A 21888-nucleotide genomic window follows, 5' to 3' on the forward strand; every position below is an offset into this window, starting at 1 on the left:
ACTGTGAAGACCTGATATTTGGGGTCACAATGTAAAATGTAAAAAGACACAACAGTGATCAGAGCTATCACACTAAGTGTATTGACTGATACTGCCCACTCTTGAAATGTGTGACTAACATTTAGAGCTTATTAACAATTCAGCACTGTAATTATAATAAGATCTTAAAATTTCACTAACAGTATGGCACTCGTCCTCTACTATTCCAAGCATTGCACAAATACATGACCTGGAAATGGAGATGGATACAGTTGATAAACCACTAGATTCTACGACCTTACACCTCAGAAATCTCCTTTGAGAAGTCACTGCAGAGACATGATTTTCTATTTATGCCTCCTTGGCCTGGGCTAGTGCCAACCCCTTTCTTAGGCTGACAGTAACAGATGTTCAGTGACAAAACATGACATTTGACTTTTTGTTATATTTCATAGATAGTTAGCTTGGCTGTTTGCCCCAGCACTGTTTGATTGACCTGCCATTTATGGACTACTTGTTCTCCTCACTCATATTTTTTGCCTTATTTTCAATCCATTAGATTAATATACTTTCAAAAGTATTTTGACCATCTCTTCACAAGATCTACAGAGGGAGTGAGCTTAGGGCACTCTTACCAGCCAGGAGGAGTAGGATGCAGAGAGCCCTCTGAGTTGCAGCACCAAACTGTGTATGATCTTTCCACACACACAGGTGTGTGGTTTTTTGAGAGAGAATTTGACAGACTCGAGGTTGAGACCCCAGGGTCAAGCAAAAGGAGCAGCTCTTAGTCACTTCTGTTATTGCAATATAGCATAATTACACCTAGAAATACATGGAACTACATATCCATACATCTACATCTATCCCAGCAAAAATTAGGGCATTACTGTACAGGGCATAATGGGATGATAAATCTACCATTTTGAATAACTTTCAAATTGACCGTAGTATAACATACCATGCAACACACAATGCAAAGCATCAAATCGCTTCAGAAACTGTGCCTCTTCTGTCTTAAGAACATCCCCAATCCTCTTTCCTTCTCCAGATCCAAAGACCTATGGTCTCCTAAAAGTAATCCTAAATTTCTGTCTAATGGATCATGCTTAGCTATCGATGCTTCTCACATACTTCTATGCATATTTATCAGACTGAGACTGTAACATTTCAAGATACCTTTACTGATTGTTCAGCATAGCCTTACTGGGCCACTTAATTGGGTGGATGTTGAGCCAGACACAAGGATTTAAGAGATGGAAGAGTTACTAACAAAGAGAACTGAAGAAAGGAAGAGACTTCATCTTATGTCAAGGCACGGTATTCAGCATCAGTAAAAAGAATAATAAGAGATTCTGGAAAAACAGTCAAGTGGACAGCTGGGGAAAAAGCGAAAAAGGCTATAAATGAAAAAACATTATCAGAACATCTTCTTGTCTCGCAAGGGATTCTCAGAAGGTCTTTACCTTCTGGCATGCAGAAAGATCACATGCAACTTAGTGCTGTGACTCAGAGGGTTCTCTCTATCCTACTCCTCTCATTCAGTAAGACTCAGTGACTTAGCCTTGAAAAAGAAGGCATCTTGTATTACCAAACTGCCAGTGAGAAGAAACATCCATTTTTAATTTAAAGAAAAGTAAAAAATAAATTCCACAAAATTGTGGTAATTCCATGGTGCTCTTTGTTCATGAAAGGAAATATAATTAAAGGTCTTCACAAAAAAGGCAGCTATAGGGAAAACATTTTTTGGACTGAAAATAATTGTAAGCATTGGATGCCCCCACCTTTTTATCAGAATCTTTTCATAGAGTTCTTATGGCCCCCCAACAAAACCAGTCAGTGGAGAGAATTGCAATGCTCAGAAGAAAGGGTATATAGTAATGTGGCTCCCATTGTTTTGCTGGCCTTTTCCAGGAGGAAGCAAGTGGAAGTCTTGTGTGGTCCATGAGGAACTTAGAGACGACATTTCGCGTGGAACCATGTCTTCATAAAGAGTACAAAGAATTACAAAAACAGATATCTCCAGCAGAAAAGAGGTGTGGGAAGATGAAATAAAGTTTAGTACCAAATAATTCAGACAAATTCTGGGCTCTGCTGCTGGAAATTAAACCTGACACATCAGGATATGGGAAATTAAAGGAGAAATAAACTTATACATCTAAGGCCATGTCATCAAGTGAGCAAAAGATGCATCTTTTCTGAGTACGTAGTATGAAGTTATATAAGAGAATACAGCAGTACCTGTGGGATGAATCTGACATAAGTGTAAAAGCAGTTCTGCTGTGGTTTCACAGCCACATGGTTTCCAGCTACCCAAACCCACCAAGAAGAAGCCCACTTACTTGAACTGTGCCTAGATTTGGAAAGGATTTCCAAATTATTTCCACATAAAATGTGTTGTTTAAGCTGGGATCAGCTCCACTTAAGATGTCAGTAAATGTACATGTCTGTGTGTGTATGAATATATATAAATAGGTAGTCAGTGTGCAGTTGGTGCCTAAGCATCCATTATCATCAATATGAATCTTGCCACTACAGCCATTTGGAATTAGGGAACTGACCCTGAAGCAGATATCAAGGCTGTATTATACTAGGAGATTAAATGCATCTGGTTCTCTGGCTGTGAGAAAACTGATGTGGAAATGGTCCATGTACTAATCTCCAGATCAGGATGATCACATCTGGTCTGCCTATTGGATATGGTCTCTGATCTATATTAACTCCCTAGTAATCCAGAAAGTGTTTAGAAACAGCCTGAATACCTGGTTCCCACATGAATATCTACTTACAGATACGTATGTTGTGGTGCTTTATTCTTCCACTGAATCCTCTCTCAAAGTAGTAGCACCTGAAGTTCTTACTTGTGCTCTTCAGCATGCTTGAAAGTTAATAGTTCAAATATTGGAGACAAAATAGATGTGATGGTAGGGGAAAGCTATAGCTCTGAGGCATACAGCCCTACACAAAATGCCGTGGAAAAGGCAAAGAAAAGATCTGTGTGGCTGTCTGTGAATCATATGTCCCATTGACATTAACCGAAAGAAACTAATTAAATCAATTCAGTTCAGTAACACTCATGTAAATAAAAAAAATTTAAGAGATGAGCTGAATTTTAGCTACTGTACAGCACTGTGGAATTTCTAAGCAACAGAAAGAGAAACAGCTTTCATGTTTATATAAGAAGGTAGATAGTAAGAGTGAGGTGTGAAATGGAAAATTTTGATATATTGAGCAAGTGTATTACCTTTACATTTCTGAAACACTACACAGGATGCAAGTCAAAAAAGCATCTGAGTAGCTTGATCCAATCTTGGTACAATAACTTGAGTGCCTGAGAGAAACTTTGGGCAGACCAAACTACATCAGGTTACAAGGGATGATGCTTTAGCATATTCATGAGGTGATAATTTAAACCCAGTCTGAGCTGTAACCTTTACTACAAGTTCTTCTGCTTTTCTCTCAAGTTCAGCCCTAACTCTATATATGTTTGTATGTGCTTTGTTGGTTTTTTTAATAAGTATGTTAGATTATATTTTCTATCATAAGTGATTATCCAGTTTTTCTTTAATAAGTATGTTAGATTATATTTTCTATCATAAGTGATTATCCACATTCTGTTCCCACTTTCCATGTACTGTCTTGACCTTTGTGGTTATCACATTCAGAATTGGAAATACTTGAAACACAAATAAACATTTTGAGAACTTGTTCATTGCACTACTAATTCTCTAATACCTTAAATGAGTATATGGTTTCTGAAACACAAAATAAAATCTTACAAATAGAAAACTCAAGTATTACAAGAAATTCTGTAACTCTGTATGTTATCCAAGCAATTTTCAGATGACTTAGTCTCACATCATCTAGAGAGACAGCTAAACAGAACATATGGGTAAGCACTAAGGCATTTATAGAACACTCAGAATGCCTCTAAGACCTCTGAATTGTCCTCACTTCCTTCAATAAACAAGGCGAACTGAACACCAACACACACACAAACAACAGGAACTTAATATCAGGTAATGTGATTGCCTTTAATGATATAAAACTCCCTCCCAGAAAATAAATACCTCCTCTTCCTCACTTAGGCAAACAAGCACTACACTATCCCCAGTTTCAGTAAAATTACTTCTTAACATGTTAGAGTCACAAAACATCACTTTTTGACACCTGCAGAATTCTTGGCTCCATAGCACTCTGCTGTGCATTGGCAACATTTTCCTTGTCAGATGGTTTAGTTCTTAGCACAAAATGCAACCTTGTAATAGTTCTGCATTAGGCATCCATTCACCCTATCTTTCCACCTTAATCATGAAGAAAATGGGCCTTTAAGTCACTGAAATTAGCTTGAATTCAGTTTCCTCTCCTCTTCAGAGCCAACAGAGCATAAATTTATTTAAAAAAAAAAACAAGTTGCTGGCTTTCATACTAAATCACAATGTGCACCAGTCATGTAACTAGATTACAGGAAACGCTAACAGTAGCAACTGCCCTTTCAAGTTGAGCAACCAACAACCAACATTGCTAAAGGCTGGAACAAAAAGGGTCAGCCAGGGCAAAACAACAAACACTGATACTTGCCCTATATATTAAAAACCAGAAAGCAGCAACAGGCAGTAAGTGCTAATTCAGAACAAAGAGGGAGCAATACACATGCCATTCAAAACAAACCAGCTTCCCTTGGTAATTACATTAACACTACCATCTACCTCAGGTGACATTCAAGAGGGAGAAACAGAATGTTGAAATACAGAAACCTGAAAGAGCAGGGCTGTGCTTGGACGATGGCAACCACCCTGTTGTGGAACAGCTGCCTTTTTATAGAAGGCATCTTCAAAATTCTGATGGTGCGATTAGTCCAATGCACTGACTCACAGCACTTTGGCTTCAAACATACACTTCCCCAAAGCATTTTTCTGAAAGGATGACATTAGAAACAAACCAAAACCACTGTCCTTCAGCACATGCAGAGACAGCTGAAAAACCTAAGCAACAAACAGCTTTCATGTCATGATTAGCTCATGCTGTTATACCTCCCCTTAAAGCACATATGGTTCTCAGCCAGAACAGAAGGCTTCAGAGCAGCAGCTCCATCCTAGAAATGCAGTAGCAAAGCCTCAGACCAAAGTCACTTAATGAGAACTTAATATAGATTTAATGGACCCTTTTTTAATGTGAATTTATCTGCCAATTGAAAATCTGCCTCATTTCGCTTTTAATGCAGGCACAGAGCCAGCCAGCTAAAATCATGGTAGCCCCTAGAATATTTTGCAGGATTCTTCCATTACTAGTTGAGTACCATGGGTCTCCAAAACTGTGCAAGACCCTACTAAAATAACAATTCATAGGTAACAGTGTCATCTAATGAAAAAAAGAAGGGTCATGTGTATTCTGAGTTCCTTGTACTAATAGAAAGATTTCACCTTGAGCAGAAGTGAAATAATTGCTTGCACCATAAAGAAGAGAGCAGGTACCTTCACTACAGAGTTGGCCCTGCTGGCTTAGGCTACCTTTGAGGATAGATATATCCAACTTGCTTGGCATCTCCTTCCCTTGATCAATACCCTTTAGTATTCAGTTATCAATACCAGTCAGTATTCAGATCAACATTCAGTACTGGGACTCTGCTTGCAGTTGGTCTGTCCCCAGAAAAGTAAAATTGCCAGTCCCTCATTTTCCTCTGATATGGACACTTCCACACAGCTAGTCCACTAACAATGCCAGCCATCTAAACTCAGATGAGGAAGTCTTGTTCGTATGGGATGCAACAAGCCCAGAGCATAGCTTTTTGAGCCTAGTTCCCTGACAGTACTTTTTGTCTGCTAAAACTAATAATGGACAAATAAAACTACTGCCATCTTTTTTTACCCTGATTATTTTTTTCATTGTCACTACTCTATTGCATTTGGTGCATTCATGAGGGCAGATCTCTAGAGTACAGTATAGGGAAGTTGTATGGGATTCTGAAGCATTAACATGCTCTTCTGTTCTATGCTCTTTTTCCTTGTTTGTAAAGCCCATTCTCTTTTAATCTCTCATCTTCCTCTGAAACGAGCAATTTACAGATTTCACTTTAATCTTTTTTAGTTCACGCTAATGAATGCACAAGCCATTATAAGCAGCTCTCCTTCCCTCCAGGAATCAAGAAGAGCTGCCCACGCATGGGGGGTGAGGAAAGCAGTGTCTGTGCAGAACACATACAGACTGTACCAAGCATCCCACCAAGGACAGCTCTCCTGACAGCAGGCTGCTCCACTGGCCTGAAGGGCAAGGATGCAGTAGGGCAGCACCAGCATATGGTTAAACCGACATGCCCTTCACTGCAGGAGGGAGCACTGCCATCACCATCTTCAAAATGGGAAAGGTCACACACAGAGTTAACCAACAGTGGAGGGTCCCCAGTCCATATGTCCCAGAAGAAGTGCATACACCAACAAAAACAATGTTCTTATTCTTTGCAAGAAACAGGGTTTTTTTCAAACAGCTAAGTAAGCATAATAGTGGATTTACCAGAGGAACAGAAGTGAATGAAATCTTTATGTCATGCTTTTAAAATCTCACTGCCTCTGCAGGATAGTTCCCTGAAGTACATTTTCTTGTGACCTGTGCAGTAAAAATGGTGCAAGACAAGAGGATCAACAGCATTTGAGGCAAAGGTGAGGTCTTTACCAACAGAAAGGCTATATTCTGCACTGGTTCACCAGATTGTTAATCAGAGTGTGATTATATGAATGCAAATTCCACCATAGTGAAGAAATTCAAGCGGCCATTGTTTAGATTTAGATGATCAGTCAGGCTACCCAAAATTGCAATCCATCTTTATTTCTCTACAGGCATATTTGTTCACAAAAAAAATAACCAAAAAAAACCTCCAAAACCCAGAAAAAGTCACTTATACAGGCATATTTGTTCACAAAAAAAACCAAAAAAACCAAAAAAAAACCTCCAAAACCCAGAAAAAGTCACTTACCACAATAATCACATTTGTTGTAGGAATGGGAAGATTCTCCACTTCCAAATCTTGACCAGTCATTGCTAAGAGATTGAGGGATGGGTCATAAACAGACCTGGGGAAGGCCGATTTAACAATTAATGCAGGGTGCAACTTGCTCATTTTGGTGTGGGAAGAAGAACGGAAATTTTGTTTGGAATCCTTATAGCTGTCTGTATCCAAACTTTTCTCCACACTCTCCACATGATGATAAATAAACACAGGTTTTCCACTCTTTCGCTGATGAATTGCCAAAAAGTGATCACTGTCTCCAGAAAAGCATCCTGTAGAAAGAGAAGAGTAAGTTTAGAATGTCTCTTGGCTATTCTGTAGACAGCACTGGAAATTCAATGAGATCTTTGTGTTCTGAGAAATTTGGAAAAATATTTTTGGAATACAAGAATTCACTTAAAATCTTACAATGTATTTTCTATAGCAATAGATTAACAAAACTACAGAGTCTATTAAGTGTACCACATTCTTAAACTAATTTTCACAGGGCTTTAAAAATGTTATTTATATTTTCAGCCATGGCTACGTTTAAAGCAGAACATATGCTGAGCCAAGTTCAACTTCCATACTGACATCAGCTTCAACTGCAAATCTTATGCAGACAGCTTACTGATGCATTTTATCACCATGTAATATCAAAAATGAGAATAGCAGTGATCATCTGTCATAAATGGGCACTTGAGGAGAAAAGGTAAAGAACCTAAATAAAAAAGCAGATTTAAACATGTGAGAAAATTCAGATGAGTCCATAATCCCAATTCTGCATTCTTTCTTCAGCTGCTTGTATCAGGAGACCTTTTAGCCCCTTATGCCAATTCTTGTTATGACCCAAATTTCACTCAAGGATTGCCTGGCCAGCTAATGGAGCATCTGGCTCTCTGCAGAGGAGATGCTGGTGTGTGGCCATACCTTGCATACCTTGGTGCTGGGCACAAAGAACTCTCTTAGATTAGGGAACTGGAGACAGGGGTCTTGAGCATTGCTTATGAGGAGTTAGAGAATTGGGCTTGTTCAGACTCAAGTTGAGATGGCTGAGAGGGGACCTCATCAATGTCTATCAGTATCTGAAGGCAGGGTGTAAAGAGTGTGAATCCAGGCTCTTTTCAGCAGTGCCCAGCAATAGGACAAGAAGCAATGGGCATAAACTGAAGCACAGGAAGTTCCACCTGAATATGAGGAAGAATTTTGTTACTGTGTGAGTGGCTGAGCAATGAAACAGATTGCCCAGGGAGGTTGTGCAGTCTCCCTCACTGGAGACACTCAAGAATGGTCTGGATGAAGTCCTGTGCAAAGTGCTCTCAGATGACCCTGCTTAAGCAGGGAGGTTGGACCGTATGGGAAGGGACCCACTGGTCCCTTCCAAACATACCCATTCTGTGATTCTGTAATTACATGGGTTTAACTAATTATGTGTTAGTAACTTTTGAAAGACAAAATACTTCCTGATGATGCCTTTATAAGAGGAACTAAGACTAAATTTTTATTTGGCTTTCTGTTTTCCTTTTTTTTTCATGGATGAAAAATAGTGAATCTTCGGTGCCTTTATGCTGAACAGAATAGCTGCAGTTCAGCTCCCAGTCTGGAAGGCAATCTATCTGACCAGAAAAATAGGCAAGGATCAGCTGCCTCACAGATAAAAAGTAACTGAAGCTGCATTAGTCACCTCCAGAAAAAAACTCTAAGAAACCCAGTGTGGTAGAAAATAGACTTTGTGTTCTGAGAGAAGTGAACCCAGAGAGCTCACTCTGATCAGCCTGGAATTCCCTCTTCAGATGCTGCTGGAGTTAATGGCGATGTTAAATTTGAGAGCTGATTTTAGTTTAAAAAAATACAAAATCAATCTTATTTTAATTCTCATAATGAGCTATGAAGACCAGCTTAGCACCAACAACATTTCAGTTCAGGGTGAACAAGAAATCAATTTGTTCTATTCAAACTGAATTTTTCCTCTGATTTTTTTTGCTCCTGTAAGCAAAACAAAATAATCAGTCATTTGCACAGCTCTACCCAGTGCCCTTAGGAGGTTTCAGTGTAGGTAATTACATTCTGTTGACCTAATTTCCTCATGAAATTTCAGGCAGGGAAATCAAGGACAATACCTTATCTGTGCTATAGTATTGCTTTGCATCATTGAGAAATGCATACTCTGGAATAAGTGGGTTCCTGTCAGTAGGCAGTGAAGCAATTTATAACACACATGAACAGAAAATCAATAGTAAGAAGACAGAACACAGATCCCCCATTATAAAGTTAAAATGCTAAATCTAAGACTACTCTTTCAAATGGCTGAAACAAACACAGTCTCCTAGATAACCACTGAGGTCACATGTTTCCAGCTCTTGTCGGGGTTTGATTGGGAAGACATTTGAAAGCAAGAGGAAAAAAAAGAGAAAATGCAGACTGTACTCTTAAAGACAGCTGAACTTCAAAACTTGTTAAACTTGCTAGGTTCTCATTAAGATTTGTGGGTGTTGGCTTCATTGATAAAATCCTGAGGGCTGATCTTAACTAGTAATTTAGAGAGTTGTGTCAGTGACAAAATAAAAAAAGTAAGCATCAGCACTTCGCATCGTCACCTACTTCTCCCAGTCATCTCTTTGCGGTATTTATTTTCATGTCTCCTTCACAGAAAACCAGTATTTCAAAACTGATCCATAGATAGGACAAAGGAATGCAACCACCAACACATTTGGTGAGTCTTCTTTGCTTCCTTCATTCCTGCTCCTTTGTTTGTGAGGGTATCAAACCAACTGTGATTCTCCTTGAATTCTTTGTATTGCATTTTCTACCCACTTCAATATTACAACTTTCCCTCTTATTTCATTATTTTCACTGAATGAAGCATAAAAAAATTACAATTAACTACCAGCTTAAATTCTTCCCTGAATATTTTTGATTGAAAAAATAGTTAAAGGAACTACTGAAAAAGCTCATTTGTCCTTGAATCTCAACACTTTTTAACAGCAGAAGCACCATTTGCTTCTAAATCCCAGACTTGCTTCCATTGGAATGCTAAATATCACAGCAGTAGCACCAGTGTCTGCAGCCAAACAAGGTCCATTGTAGTAGATTTTCAAGATGGACAACAAAATATATTGTTTAACCTGTAGTAAAAAGAAATTAAAAGTCTAATTACATAACATTATACTTTATAGTCACACTTTTTTTTTCATCAGCTAAGCATTCAGATGCTCACATATGTTCCAAGAAAATTACTACACTGAATTTTTTTATATGAGAAGTCCACATAGCCCCAGTATCTTAAGTAGGTTACAAGCATCCACAGTGCCCCATGTGAAAAACCTCACTAAACTTAGATGACTGTGTATAAAGCCCTAACTACTACCAGACTTTGGCTCCCAGACTGCCATGGATGCCTCAGGTGACCCGCAGAAATGGGCCACCCTTGATACTACAGGGGAACCTAAACACCTAAATTTCCTCTCCATTTGATGAAGTGGTAATATATCTCGACCCTCCAAACTTCAGCTCCAAATACAAACAATTAGGCACCAACCAGACACTTGGAGAATTTAGTAGTTAGAAATACCAGTAGTTCTGCTACATAACACCTTCAAATATTTCACCTCTCCAGCCCTCAAGGGAGAGAACACTGGGATTCCTATATCAAACTTTGTACTTCTACAAAAAAAAGAATATATTTCTCTGCAGCCACCAGGGAAACTGTCAGAAGCTATGAAGAACCGATTTTGGTGCCTTTTAAGCTTCAGATATTCCAACATACACAAAAATTCAGTAAATATGGTTTAGGAAAAGGTTCAAAAAATGTAATTCCTAGAGGCTTCTCTTCAATAAGCTTAGCAAAATTTATCCACAATTATGTTCTGATATTCTTTTCACACTACCCTGTTTGAACTCTACTTCAGGATGTAGAGTTATTTATGACTCACTTGAAATATTCACTCACTTGAAATATAGTGCTGCTATTATCCATTAACTATAATAATTTTATTCCCTCTCCTAAAATTGTCTTCTCTCAAGTGTATTTACAAAGAATTATGGTTTATTCTGCCTCAGCATTGAGAAAAGACTAGATGTTACACTGTGATTCCATGCTACCTCTTCTATCCAAAAAAATGCTGAGTCTTCATCTACCTCTCAGCCAAATGTAGCTCTCTTCATGTCAAGGGAAATTTTATTTGTTCCAGAGTGAACAATAATCAGTGGTTAATTTCAAACCCACATCAGAACTTCTCTGAGCAGCAGGTTTGTTGTGCTCCTAGAAAACCACCAGTCCTTTCCTCATGCAAATCACCTCAATTAATAACCATTCCAGATTCCTTTGGTAACAGAAGCTGCACTGTGTTTCTCTACTGATCTGAACTGTCCATTCCACCCTCCACTTCTGTCTGGACAGTGTAGTGACTGGTCACCACTCTTTATTAGATTTCAGCTCCTGATGAATATTGCTATTTCTTCCTCTGCTCTTCACCTATAGGTTAACTTTTCCTTCCTTGCAGCTCCTCAATGCCATTGCTTTTTCCTTAGATTTTTTTTAACAAGAAAGCCTGTCTTGATCTTGCTTCCATGTTTATCCACTGTAAGTCCCTTCTTTAATTTAGCTGCTCCTGTACAACAGTATTCTCTTTCCAGGAATTCTCAGATTTAGTTGCATTTCCAGTCCCTGGAGCTGTGCTTCTAGAACCTCCACCAAGTATAACACTACAGCTATTAAAGTACAACAAGAAGCTCCAGGGTGATGTAGAACGCATACTTTCTAAATCTGAACATCTTCACTACTTGTACTAGTTTCAGTATTTCTATCACTGCCACCATTTGCCATTCTCCTGAAAGGAAAATTGGACAGACGCCTATGGCATTCCCTGTTCTGCAGAATCCAGCTGTTCTGCTTAATAGTTCAAAATATGTGTTCACTTGATCTTATTAGTTGTCTGCATAAACATACAAGATAAAACTATTTCTGTCATAAACTAAAAAAAGAAAAAAAATCCTAATCTACAGAAGACTGATGGAGAATGGGACAGTAGAATTCCATATCTATTATACATATCATTCCAGTATACGGGAAGCACAAAATTTCCTCATGAAAGCAGATGGGTAAATCACAAGAATGCTAGATAGTACATGCTTTCTGAGCCTGTCTCACACTACAAAGTTGCATTATATATACAGAAAGGAAAGCCCATAATAAATAGTAAATCTGATGTGCTGAATGATGTGGGCACTTTTGACTGTTCCAGTTGGCCTCTGCTTGACAGAGGAAAACCTAAGGTTTCTTTAGACTGTCTTGACTCTCTAAATAGTTTCAGACAACTGACATTTTATTTCAAAGCAACCTGTCAGAAAATTATTGGACTCCCAATTCCCAAATATCTTCACTTTTGCTAGAACAGACAGATAAAAAACTTCAACATAGTCAAGATCCATTAATCACCCAGTAACACAGCAGCATGGTTTTTATCTTCTTAAAACATAAAAATATCAGAGCTTTAGAGATATTTTATCTTGCATCCTTGTTAAGGAAATGATGACTTGACTCCCTACTCACCCCACTCTGTCAGACAAGTTTTCCTTTCCAGCTCAGCCCCATGTTTCCCATGGCAGAGTCTCAGACTTCTGGTTCCTTTAAGTAATTTGACCATGATACAACAACACAAAAGCCACTCAAGCTGGGTGCCTCCCCCTTAACATCCTCTACAGCCAGAAACTAGAAATTTATTTGACTGGAAAAGGAAAAGTCCCAGTGGGACATAACATAAACCTGATAGGGCCACGATAATGGTGTCTAAAGTAATGATGTGTGTCTGGAAAAACAACTTGAGCTAATTTCTTAAGTCTTGTTATTTATCTTAATCTGAACAAATTTGGTTAAGTTATGCTCCTGAACAGTCACATTTTTCTATAAAGAGATACCTACTGTATATTTGCTACTTATAAGCAGTGCAGCTACCTCAAATCCACTGACAAAAGTGCTGTGCTGTATCTGACTAATAAGTAAAATGCACAAATGAATATAGATACCTAGTGCATATACTTTAAATGCACAATAGTACTTAATATTCACACTTAATACACTACCACTATAATAACACTGTAGTTTTTTTATAGTTAAAAAAATTTGGTATATTACACAGCTTGAGGTTTTTATGCTAAAAGCTGGAAATTGAAGGGAAAAAAGCATAAAATGCAGACTCATTTCATAAGGGAACTACATGCTGAAACTTGATGGATTGCTTTCAAAGATAAATTTAATTTAAATGCAATTTGAGTTACAGTACTTAATGCTGTTGCCAAGTAATTTCTCATTTTCAGTAACAAAAATACTTACCAAATTTTGGTAATTAAATTTTGTACCCTAAGCTCCGCATGCTTTTTTCCTTTCTGTTTGGCTCACCACTCTGGAAGAAGCTCTTTGTCCCATACAAACTTCCTTCAAAACTGTAAATCAGCCCCAAAATGGACAGGCTTGGCTCTATCATCTCCTGCACCATGGTTTATTACCTCTTGAGCGGGTATCCTAGTCACTGTGAGATGCAGGTTAATGTATTTATGCAGACTAATGATCAATCCTCTTCAATAACACCAAAGTTCTCACAGCTGGGAGACTGATTCCCTGCCTCTTTTTAGAACATCGAGATAGAAACAGACTCCCATTGAGAGCAGAGTCTGTAGTTCTCTCCTGTCTGTATAAGGGCCAAGGAGGTACTGGCCCACAGAAAAGAAGGAAAGAAAGGCTTAAATGCCAAGATGCTTATTATCATGCTGGCCATTTATGAGCATAGTTCTAACTCTCAGGAGTTGCAATGGCAATGATACTAAGGGAATTGCTAACTACTGGTAATGCTAGACATAGCACAAACACTGCTGCAGGTTTAGAAGACGTCTGTCTGTTCTGGACTGTGAAGGTTATCCTTCTGGTGCATGCAACAGGATCTTCCTTTGGCTTTGCCTTCAAAAGACAAAATCTATTGTTTTATCCCTATTTCATCTACATTACCAAGGGAAAAGAAAAAAAAGCTAAGGAAAAAAACCAAACCAATAAACATATTAAAAGGAGCCAACATATCTGGTGGAAAATATAAAGATTTTAAATTATGTTGAAAGCAAAAATGAAAACAAAAGCTGCTTAGAGGCAATATGCTTTGCATCTGTACTGTCCAGATAACAATGTATTTTACTGTCAGCAAAATAGTACATCAATCAAATATAAATCTCATCTGGATAAAGTTATGTACTTTTAGCCAAACATAAACTGCTGTTGAGTGTTGCTATCCTATTGCAAAGGTTTCATACCTTCTCAGTGATAGCTCATGGGCAGCTCCTCACAGCAGTGACTCCCTCTTCTGATCTGGACAGCCAACAAACTCCATCTCACATCTGGACCAGCCAACCTGCTCTTTTATAGTGCCTCTCTGGCCTGGACAACCAACAAACACCATCTCACATCTCTACCAGTCAACCTGCTCTTTTATAATACCCCTCTTAATTGGATCCAGCTGTGGCCTATTAAGAGCAGGCTTGTTCTTAATGGCTTGATAATTAGCACAGCTGTAACTCCTTAGGAGTGAGATTACCTTCACCACTGTCTCTATTCTCCCACCTTCTATCTATGCACAGTTGAGCTTTAACATGGTGCACCAAAAATTATTGCCAATAAAATGCAGTTAAAACAGTGGCTAAAATACTACTTGAACATTAGCTGGGCAACAAAACATACTTTCATAAGTGTTTTTGTGAGGTACACCAGGGAAATGTGACAAGGAAAAAATACAAATCCACTTGCTGCTTTGGTAATCCATGAAGTTTTGAACTGACAAAAGAATTCACTTAGGAAAATACTTTGCATAAATAACAGAGGGACTTGCAGGCTGTGACTGCTCCCATCATTCAGAGATTATGCCAAAGCACCAGCCTTCACACTGCATTGTCTTAAGCCAAAACCTGTTAGAGTAATACAAATGAAGATATTCTTTACTCAAAGTAGGCTGCTAGACCTAATGATCAGGCATGCTGCTGTATAGCTTCTCACAGCCTCCTTCAGGTAGACTAATTCCTCTCTTACTTTCAAAGTCCTGTTTATAAACAAAGATGAAGCACACCTTATACATGTAAGTGAAGCCAAGAATTTATTGTAAACATAGTGAAAATCTTAACAAACTAATTCAAGAAGCGTTGTTAGTCTAACTTTTAGAGAAAAACAAGGAATAGAGAAAAAGTCACAATTACAGGAATAGTACAATTAAATTTTCTATCCCTTTCCCTGGTATTACTCTAGCTCCATGCTTCTCTGGATCCTCAGGTCAATTGTTTCCCACCGGTGTTAGTGTTGGGCATTGTTATGAGGAGTTGTCAGCACCTGGAGTCCTTCATCAGGAGGGATAGGATGTTAAAGCTGATGGATTTTTGTTCCTCCTCTCTTCTTCCTTCCTCTTAGGCAGCTACATATGCCTGTGTTTTCTAACATGCATTTATACTTCCTCTTTCTTCATTTGGTCTGCAGCTCCAGGTTATATTTGAACTTACTGTAAACGGTGCCACATATGTATGTTAGATACCATCTCTTTGTTCTCTTCATTAACACCTACAACCAGTTTCTCAAGCCCCAGGCCTGCATTTTACCTTTTACTGAGCTTTTTCTAGCATGGAGTCTTCAGTGCGAAGATTGTGTCCCATCTCTTACCATTCCACATCCGCACTCCTCTAATGAAACATCCTGTGCCTCCAATCTTCAAGACTCTGCTGTCCTACCAAGCCTTTGTTACTGCTCCTGTGTATACTATAGTTGTACCACACAAAAAAAATAAAAATAGTTTAAACCAGATATAAATGCTTGCTTAAGTAGAAAAACTGCTTTCAGAGTTAACCCAAGCAAAACAGGCAGGTCAAGGAAAGTTTGGACAGAGCAGGTGTCCTGAATGAGCGTGCTTGAGATTGATCAAAAAATCACCAGCAAAGGCATGAGCAAAATCAGATTTAATATTAAATATATCAAATCCCAATCATGAGGCCTTGCAAAATCAGGACAAAACCTACAGCTTTGCTACTAGCAATGGCTACATCCCATTACAGAACTACTAGGTCACATTCCTTCACAGGAAGGGTTCTGTGCTTTCCTAGCTAGGTCCAGTAACCAAAGGCCAGGCCTTTTCCAGCAGAAGAACAGTACTCATGATGAGTCAAAATGCAGAACAAATAAAGTACACCAGAGCTAAGCAAGAACAGGATAGGACAATTGTAAACATTCAGAAAAATATTTTGGTTTGCCCCCAAAAACAATGTTCAGAACTTTTGACCAAAAATTTCAGACAAAATCAAGTAGTACAAAATGCATGTATATATGTGAGCAGGTATATAAATGATTCTTTATGCGTGTGTTTGTATCTGTGAGAGCAAGGAAGTGCACGCACACATGCATGTGTGGTGGGGGTGGAGGAGCATCACCGAGGGAGGGTGGGAGTACACACAAGAGAGGGAGGGAGAGAGATGATTGCAAGGATGTTTTTTCCCTTTCTAATAAGCAATCTGCTGAAAATAGAAACAACTGGAAATTTATTTTTGCTAAATTTGTTCTTTTCCGTAGGAAAAAAAATTCCCTGGTCAAAAATATCCACAGCTACAGTGAATCAGAATTAAGCATATGAGTGGTATCTTTTTCAAAAAGACACTTTGCATCTCATTTCATGGGCCTGTTGCCTGATACATCAATACTGAAACTAGATACCATAGACCATTGATTTCACTAGGTCTACTCATGTGAATTAAGAGATGAGCTAGTGGTCCCAAAGGCACTTAAGTATTCTGCCATACTTATGCCTTGGCACTAATGTACCACATAGATTCCTGTCAGATTTTTTTTTCCAGAGGTGCAAGAAACTGATGCAATAATTTTCTAATTTTGTGATTATTGTCATTTTTCCAATGAAGGATGCAGATAAATTCTGCTCTGCATAAAATAGATGTAAATACATAGTATTTCAAGGAAATAAATTTTATCTCCATGGAAATCTACAGCTGGCGTGAAGCAAAGTCAACTCCAGTCTTAAAGTTTTAGCTTACTTTTATAATGGTATTTTTCTAAAAAAATCCCACTGAGGATTTCTGAGCAGATCGTATTAACTTCTCCAAGAATTTATTCTGAAGCCATGCTGAAAATCCTACAGCACAATGACTGTGCTATATAGAGTAAGAGCCCTACGCTTCCATGTAATTCCCCACAGCAGTTGTTGTAACACCCCTGTGGAGGGGGGACCACAACAAAATAGAGGCACAAAATGACATCATTAGCCTCCTTCTAGAGAGACACCGTCCCCCAAGAGCCCAATTCAGGGACTTTCAGCAACTCTCTTGCTTTGCTCTCCAGAGAAGCTCAAACAAGCCTTCACTGTCTAAGATGTTTTAGTCTTCTTTATAATACAATAAATGGAATTAGTCAGAGATTCCAAGACCACAAACCTCGATAATTTCCTAATGGATGCACTGAACATAAATCTCTCATGGAAGATGATGTCTTTTAAAATTATGAATAGCAAGAATTTCCACATGTAAAAATATGATGAGCCTGTTTTCGAACTAAATACTTCCTCAAAAATAAAAAGTGACATACTGAATTATAAAACTGTTTTTCTCCCAACAAAACCTTTGAAGAGACAGATGACTACCCTCTGATTATCCATGAGTCCTACTAATAAAAGACAGAAATTCTAGTAAAAACACCCACTCATGGCCAGCAATGTGTTTTTAAAGAAGGCAATTATAAGAACCAGCTTCATTTAGATTATGTTAGTGTAATGAAGCAGCACCCTTATTCATTTTTTAAATCAATAGCTCCTTCACTTTCACTCTAAATGTATTTGGAACCTAGAATTATTCATTCATTAGTATGAGATTACTGAAATGGATCTGATGGCAAATGCGTTTTGTGCAGATCTCACCTCAACCCAAACAGTAGCCTCCAGATTCTTTTACTTTTGCAACAGAACTTGTGCATTTTATAGAAAATAGGCCTACCCAACCTCTAAATAGAAACTGAAGTGCACTCGATCAATTTCCAACCATGACAATATCACAGTGCATGTTTGACCAGGAAAGCTGAACTCAGCAGCACTTAGTAAGGATACCCTGTGAGCTGTGTGAGAACCAGTCTAGCATATTTATAAGATACATTTCTAACCAGCAAATTCTACCCAAAGGAGTGTTAGTTTGTGGCCAAAGAAACTTCAATTTCGATATAAGCAATCCTCTTATTACTACAGCATTGCCCAGAAAAGATAAAATGTGATTCCTCTGAGGGGCTGGAAGAATGGATCCATCAAGAGGTTCAGACACGGATCTACACACTTCCTCTCTGAAAAGGCTAGCAGGAAAGTATTGGTTCATATTGATTGAAGGCTGGCAATGCACATCTTCACTGATGGAGAAAATAATAAAATCAGGTAATAGAAGCTCTTAAGAAGATAGTGTAAGGCCTTTCTCAAGAAACTGTGACGTAGATGACCTGACCAAATAATCAGTTGTTAACTTTTTGCTTTTGCAGGACCAGGATTTGTTTATCCTAAAAGCAAATTCTGCAAAAATGCTTTCTTCAAGAGAGGTTTTTAATTCAAGGCAGGTGATGTGTTGAGACCGTGATTGTGAACTGTGTAAGTTTTGGAGTACCAACCAGTCAGGTTGGTTTTCCTACTCTATTTCACAGAATCACAAATCTCCAGTAAATGGATACATATATTTTAATATTATTTTAAAAATTTGCTAAAAAAGAAAATTGGGTGAAAGAGGTAATTAGCTGAGCAATGTATTTGACTCTCTAATTACAAGTTAGTCTAATGCATCACTTTGTGTTTTTCCTACTATCCGCCATTCTTTTACAAGGAGACAGTGCCTCCTCATCACCTTGGGCTACACTAGGTTTTTGTTGCAAGAACATGTGTATTAGATCATACATACTAAAAGAGAGTATAACCTACACTGTCGTGCACTCTCTCATGCAATGCATAATGTAAGTGGAAGGTTCATGCTGACCTCTAATCACTCACTACAAATTTAGGTCTTCCTGCAACAGCAAGCTCTATATAGGTTGATTACTTCACCTGCTGCACTCAGCAGAAGGGTCTCATTCTGTTTTTAGAGATGCACACACAAGTGTCTTATTTTAGGCAGCAATGTATGCATATACCGACAGCACAATCATATTTGATTATCTGATAACATGACTGTCATGCTATATTGGAATCGGTATCTAAGTCAACTCAGTAAAATGGTACCTTACTGAGCACATGAAAATCTCTGACCACATTTTCGACAAGAGCATTTCCTTTTTATTGTAGAAAATTTTGCTACAACGGTAGTAGAATTGTAGTTCCAAAGGAAATTGGATTTGCTATATGAGCACTACTTAAACACATTAACTCTTTTTGCTGTAGCATTAGCTGAAGTAAATGTAGACTTATGCTTTCTCTAAAATCTATTACCACCAACTGATATCAAGAGAGATTTTCCTCATACCTATTGATGGTATCTTCAGCATTCTCTAGAAACATGTCTCATAGAAATTCAGCTTCAGAACAAAAAGCCAAGCAGTTTCCAACACATTACACAAAAATTGACATTTGGGATATAATTTGTGACATAGCAAGCAGAATGCATCTTGTGATTTCACATGAACCAAAGCTTCAAAATCACCATAAATAATTCAAAAGTCTAGGCTATACATAAAAGATGCCCATAGTGGTAGCCTGTGTAAGACCAAATTTTCTACTTGTATCAGATGAAATAGAGATATCTTAGGATGTTAAGCTTCCTTTTTTATTTCGCTGTTGTGACATCTTCAATGACTTCCAACAAGAGCAAGTTGTATGCAGCTCTGCCTCAGAGGAAGCACAGCTCTTGTGCTCAATGCAAACCATGCCCAACCGTGCAAAGATTGAATTCAGCTCCTGTACATCCTCCCCCTTTTCTTCTCTGAAATAATTATTTTCCATGATTACTCAGGCAAAACAGTAGCACCATATAAATATCTATTTTCCTCTTTTTTCTTATGATTAGAGACGTTCGCGTAATGAAGAGAAGATCTCTTTGCAAGAATTCCCAGTAACTTAATGGAACAAGCAGAACTTAGCAAGGAAAGTGAACAGCTTACTGGCAGAATACACACCCAGTTTCCATTAGCAGGATAGAAAAAGGAAGCACAACAAAACGAATGTAAATTCCACTGTTAATAGAGGATATACTGAGATTAGGTGGCATGTTATGTCAAATAGAGGCTGTACTCTAATTTTGTACAGATGGTCAATTTAATACATGTTGTAAAAGAACAATTTAAAAGCAGCTTAAGGCTTTTATTAAAACAGATCATGAAATGCTCCCATCTTTCAGTCAATAACCTCTTGCACATATGAATATAAGGCAAAACAGCATGAGCATCCTAACTCTAAATTTACAGGAAAGAGGATCCAAAAATTTCATGAAGTGCAGTCTAATATTACAGGGTAATAAAATAACAATAACTGAGACAAAGTTATTTCTCCTGACAACAGTAAAAAAAAAACAACAAACAGTTATTTTCATAATAGATCTTATTTGGGATGTTCATACAGTTCTTCTGTATTAAGAGATATGAAGTTCAATTGTTCCTTTCAATGATTCTGCAGTAAGACAATACAAATTTGTTGCAACTTAAAAATCTCTCCTAAAAACAACATAACACCAACATTCCCAGGTCCAAAAGAATCAGTACCTGTGCATTTAATTGTAGTTCCTAATTAAACTTAATGGAACTTGCAAACATTTACTACTTCAGAAGTGGCTAAGCTTGTCATAAATGACAAAACAAAGAAACTCTTCAACTTTACTAATTGAGAACTTAATTCAATTACACAGTTACCCCAGATTTTATTTCCTTCCTTAGATAATATATGCTGAAGTCTGCACAGGATAAGCGGAGGCTCTGAACGATGAGCAGTTTTTCACGGCTTAAAGGAAGCCTGAGATTTATGCCAGAAATATAAGCTCTGACTACTGGAACGACACTGGCAGTGGAACTTCACGTTCAGACTAGGGCGCTCATCGCTCACTGCATTTCTGAATGAGGCACACGTTCTGCCAGCAAAGCAGAGAGAGGATTTATTAGCACCGCTAGCAGCCGAAATGCCTGCTGCTGTCGCAGCTGAAATTTCCCTTTCTAAAACCACTGCTGCCACGAGCACATACAAGAAGCGACGCCTCCTCACCAGTATCTAAAAATAAATAAATAAATGAAATAAGAAGAAGGTACACGGGGAGTCCCGATTTTCCCTCGCTGCCGTAGCCCCCGGGCAGCTCCTCGCCGTGCGGGGCCGAAGCGCGGCCGCTCCGCGGGGCGCGCAGCGCGGGGCTGCCCGCCCGCAGCCGGGCAGCGCCGCCACACCGCGTCCCGCTCCCCCCGCCCCCGGCAGTGAGCATGCCTGGGAGCGCGCTGCGCACGCGCAACGCCGCGCGGGCGCGCGGGTGGGCGGCCGCCCTCACCTGGCTCCCGCCTGGCGCGGGGTGAGGCGAGGGGCGCGCACGGGCGGCGGGATGAGCGGGAAGGGCGGGATGAGCGGGATGCACGGGATGCGCGGGATGTGAGGGATGCGCGGGATGAGCGGGAAGGGTGGGATGCGCAGGATGTGAGGGATGCGCGGGATGCGCGGGATGAGCGGGAGCGGCGGCGTCTGACATCCGGAGATGGGGGCGCGCAACAGCCGCGGGGAGCCGCAAGGGCCAAGAGGAGAGGCAAAAAGAGAGATCTCCCGTTCCAGCGGCATGTTCCAGGAGGCGAGAATGGGTGGCGGGGGGTGATTGCCTCCCCGGCTTCCAGCTGGAGCAGCATTCGGGGCTCCCGCTGCAGCCGAACGATGGAGATTGCATCTCCCCAACCCTGCAGCGCCGAGGAGGCGATCTCAGGAGTTTGG

At 39.2% G+C, this 21888-nt stretch overlaps 1 protein-coding gene across 1 annotated transcript in view; it reads right to left on the bottom strand.

Moving 5' to 3' along the window:
- The window catches only part of PTPRR (protein tyrosine phosphatase receptor type R), a 140568-nt gene extending 119077 nt beyond the window's left edge, over window positions 1-21491 (bottom strand). The window contains exons 1-2 of the mRNA XM_039703872.1: window positions 21461-21491; window positions 6947-7251 (exon numbers count right to left, since the gene is read on the bottom strand). Coding sequence (XP_039559806.1) covers window positions 6947-7090 — 144 coding nt within the window. The 5' untranslated portion in view covers window positions 7091-7251; window positions 21461-21491. The remainder of the gene's footprint in view (window positions 1-6946; window positions 7252-21460) is intronic.
- Window positions 21492-21888: the final 397 nt, after the last annotated feature.

The sequence above is a fragment of the Passer montanus genome, unplaced genomic scaffold, assembly GCF_014805655.1.
Source record: "Passer montanus isolate IOZ18808 unplaced genomic scaffold, ASM1480565v1 scaffold17, whole genome shotgun sequence".
Taxonomy (NCBI): Eukaryota; Metazoa; Chordata; class Aves; order Passeriformes; family Passeridae; genus Passer; species Passer montanus.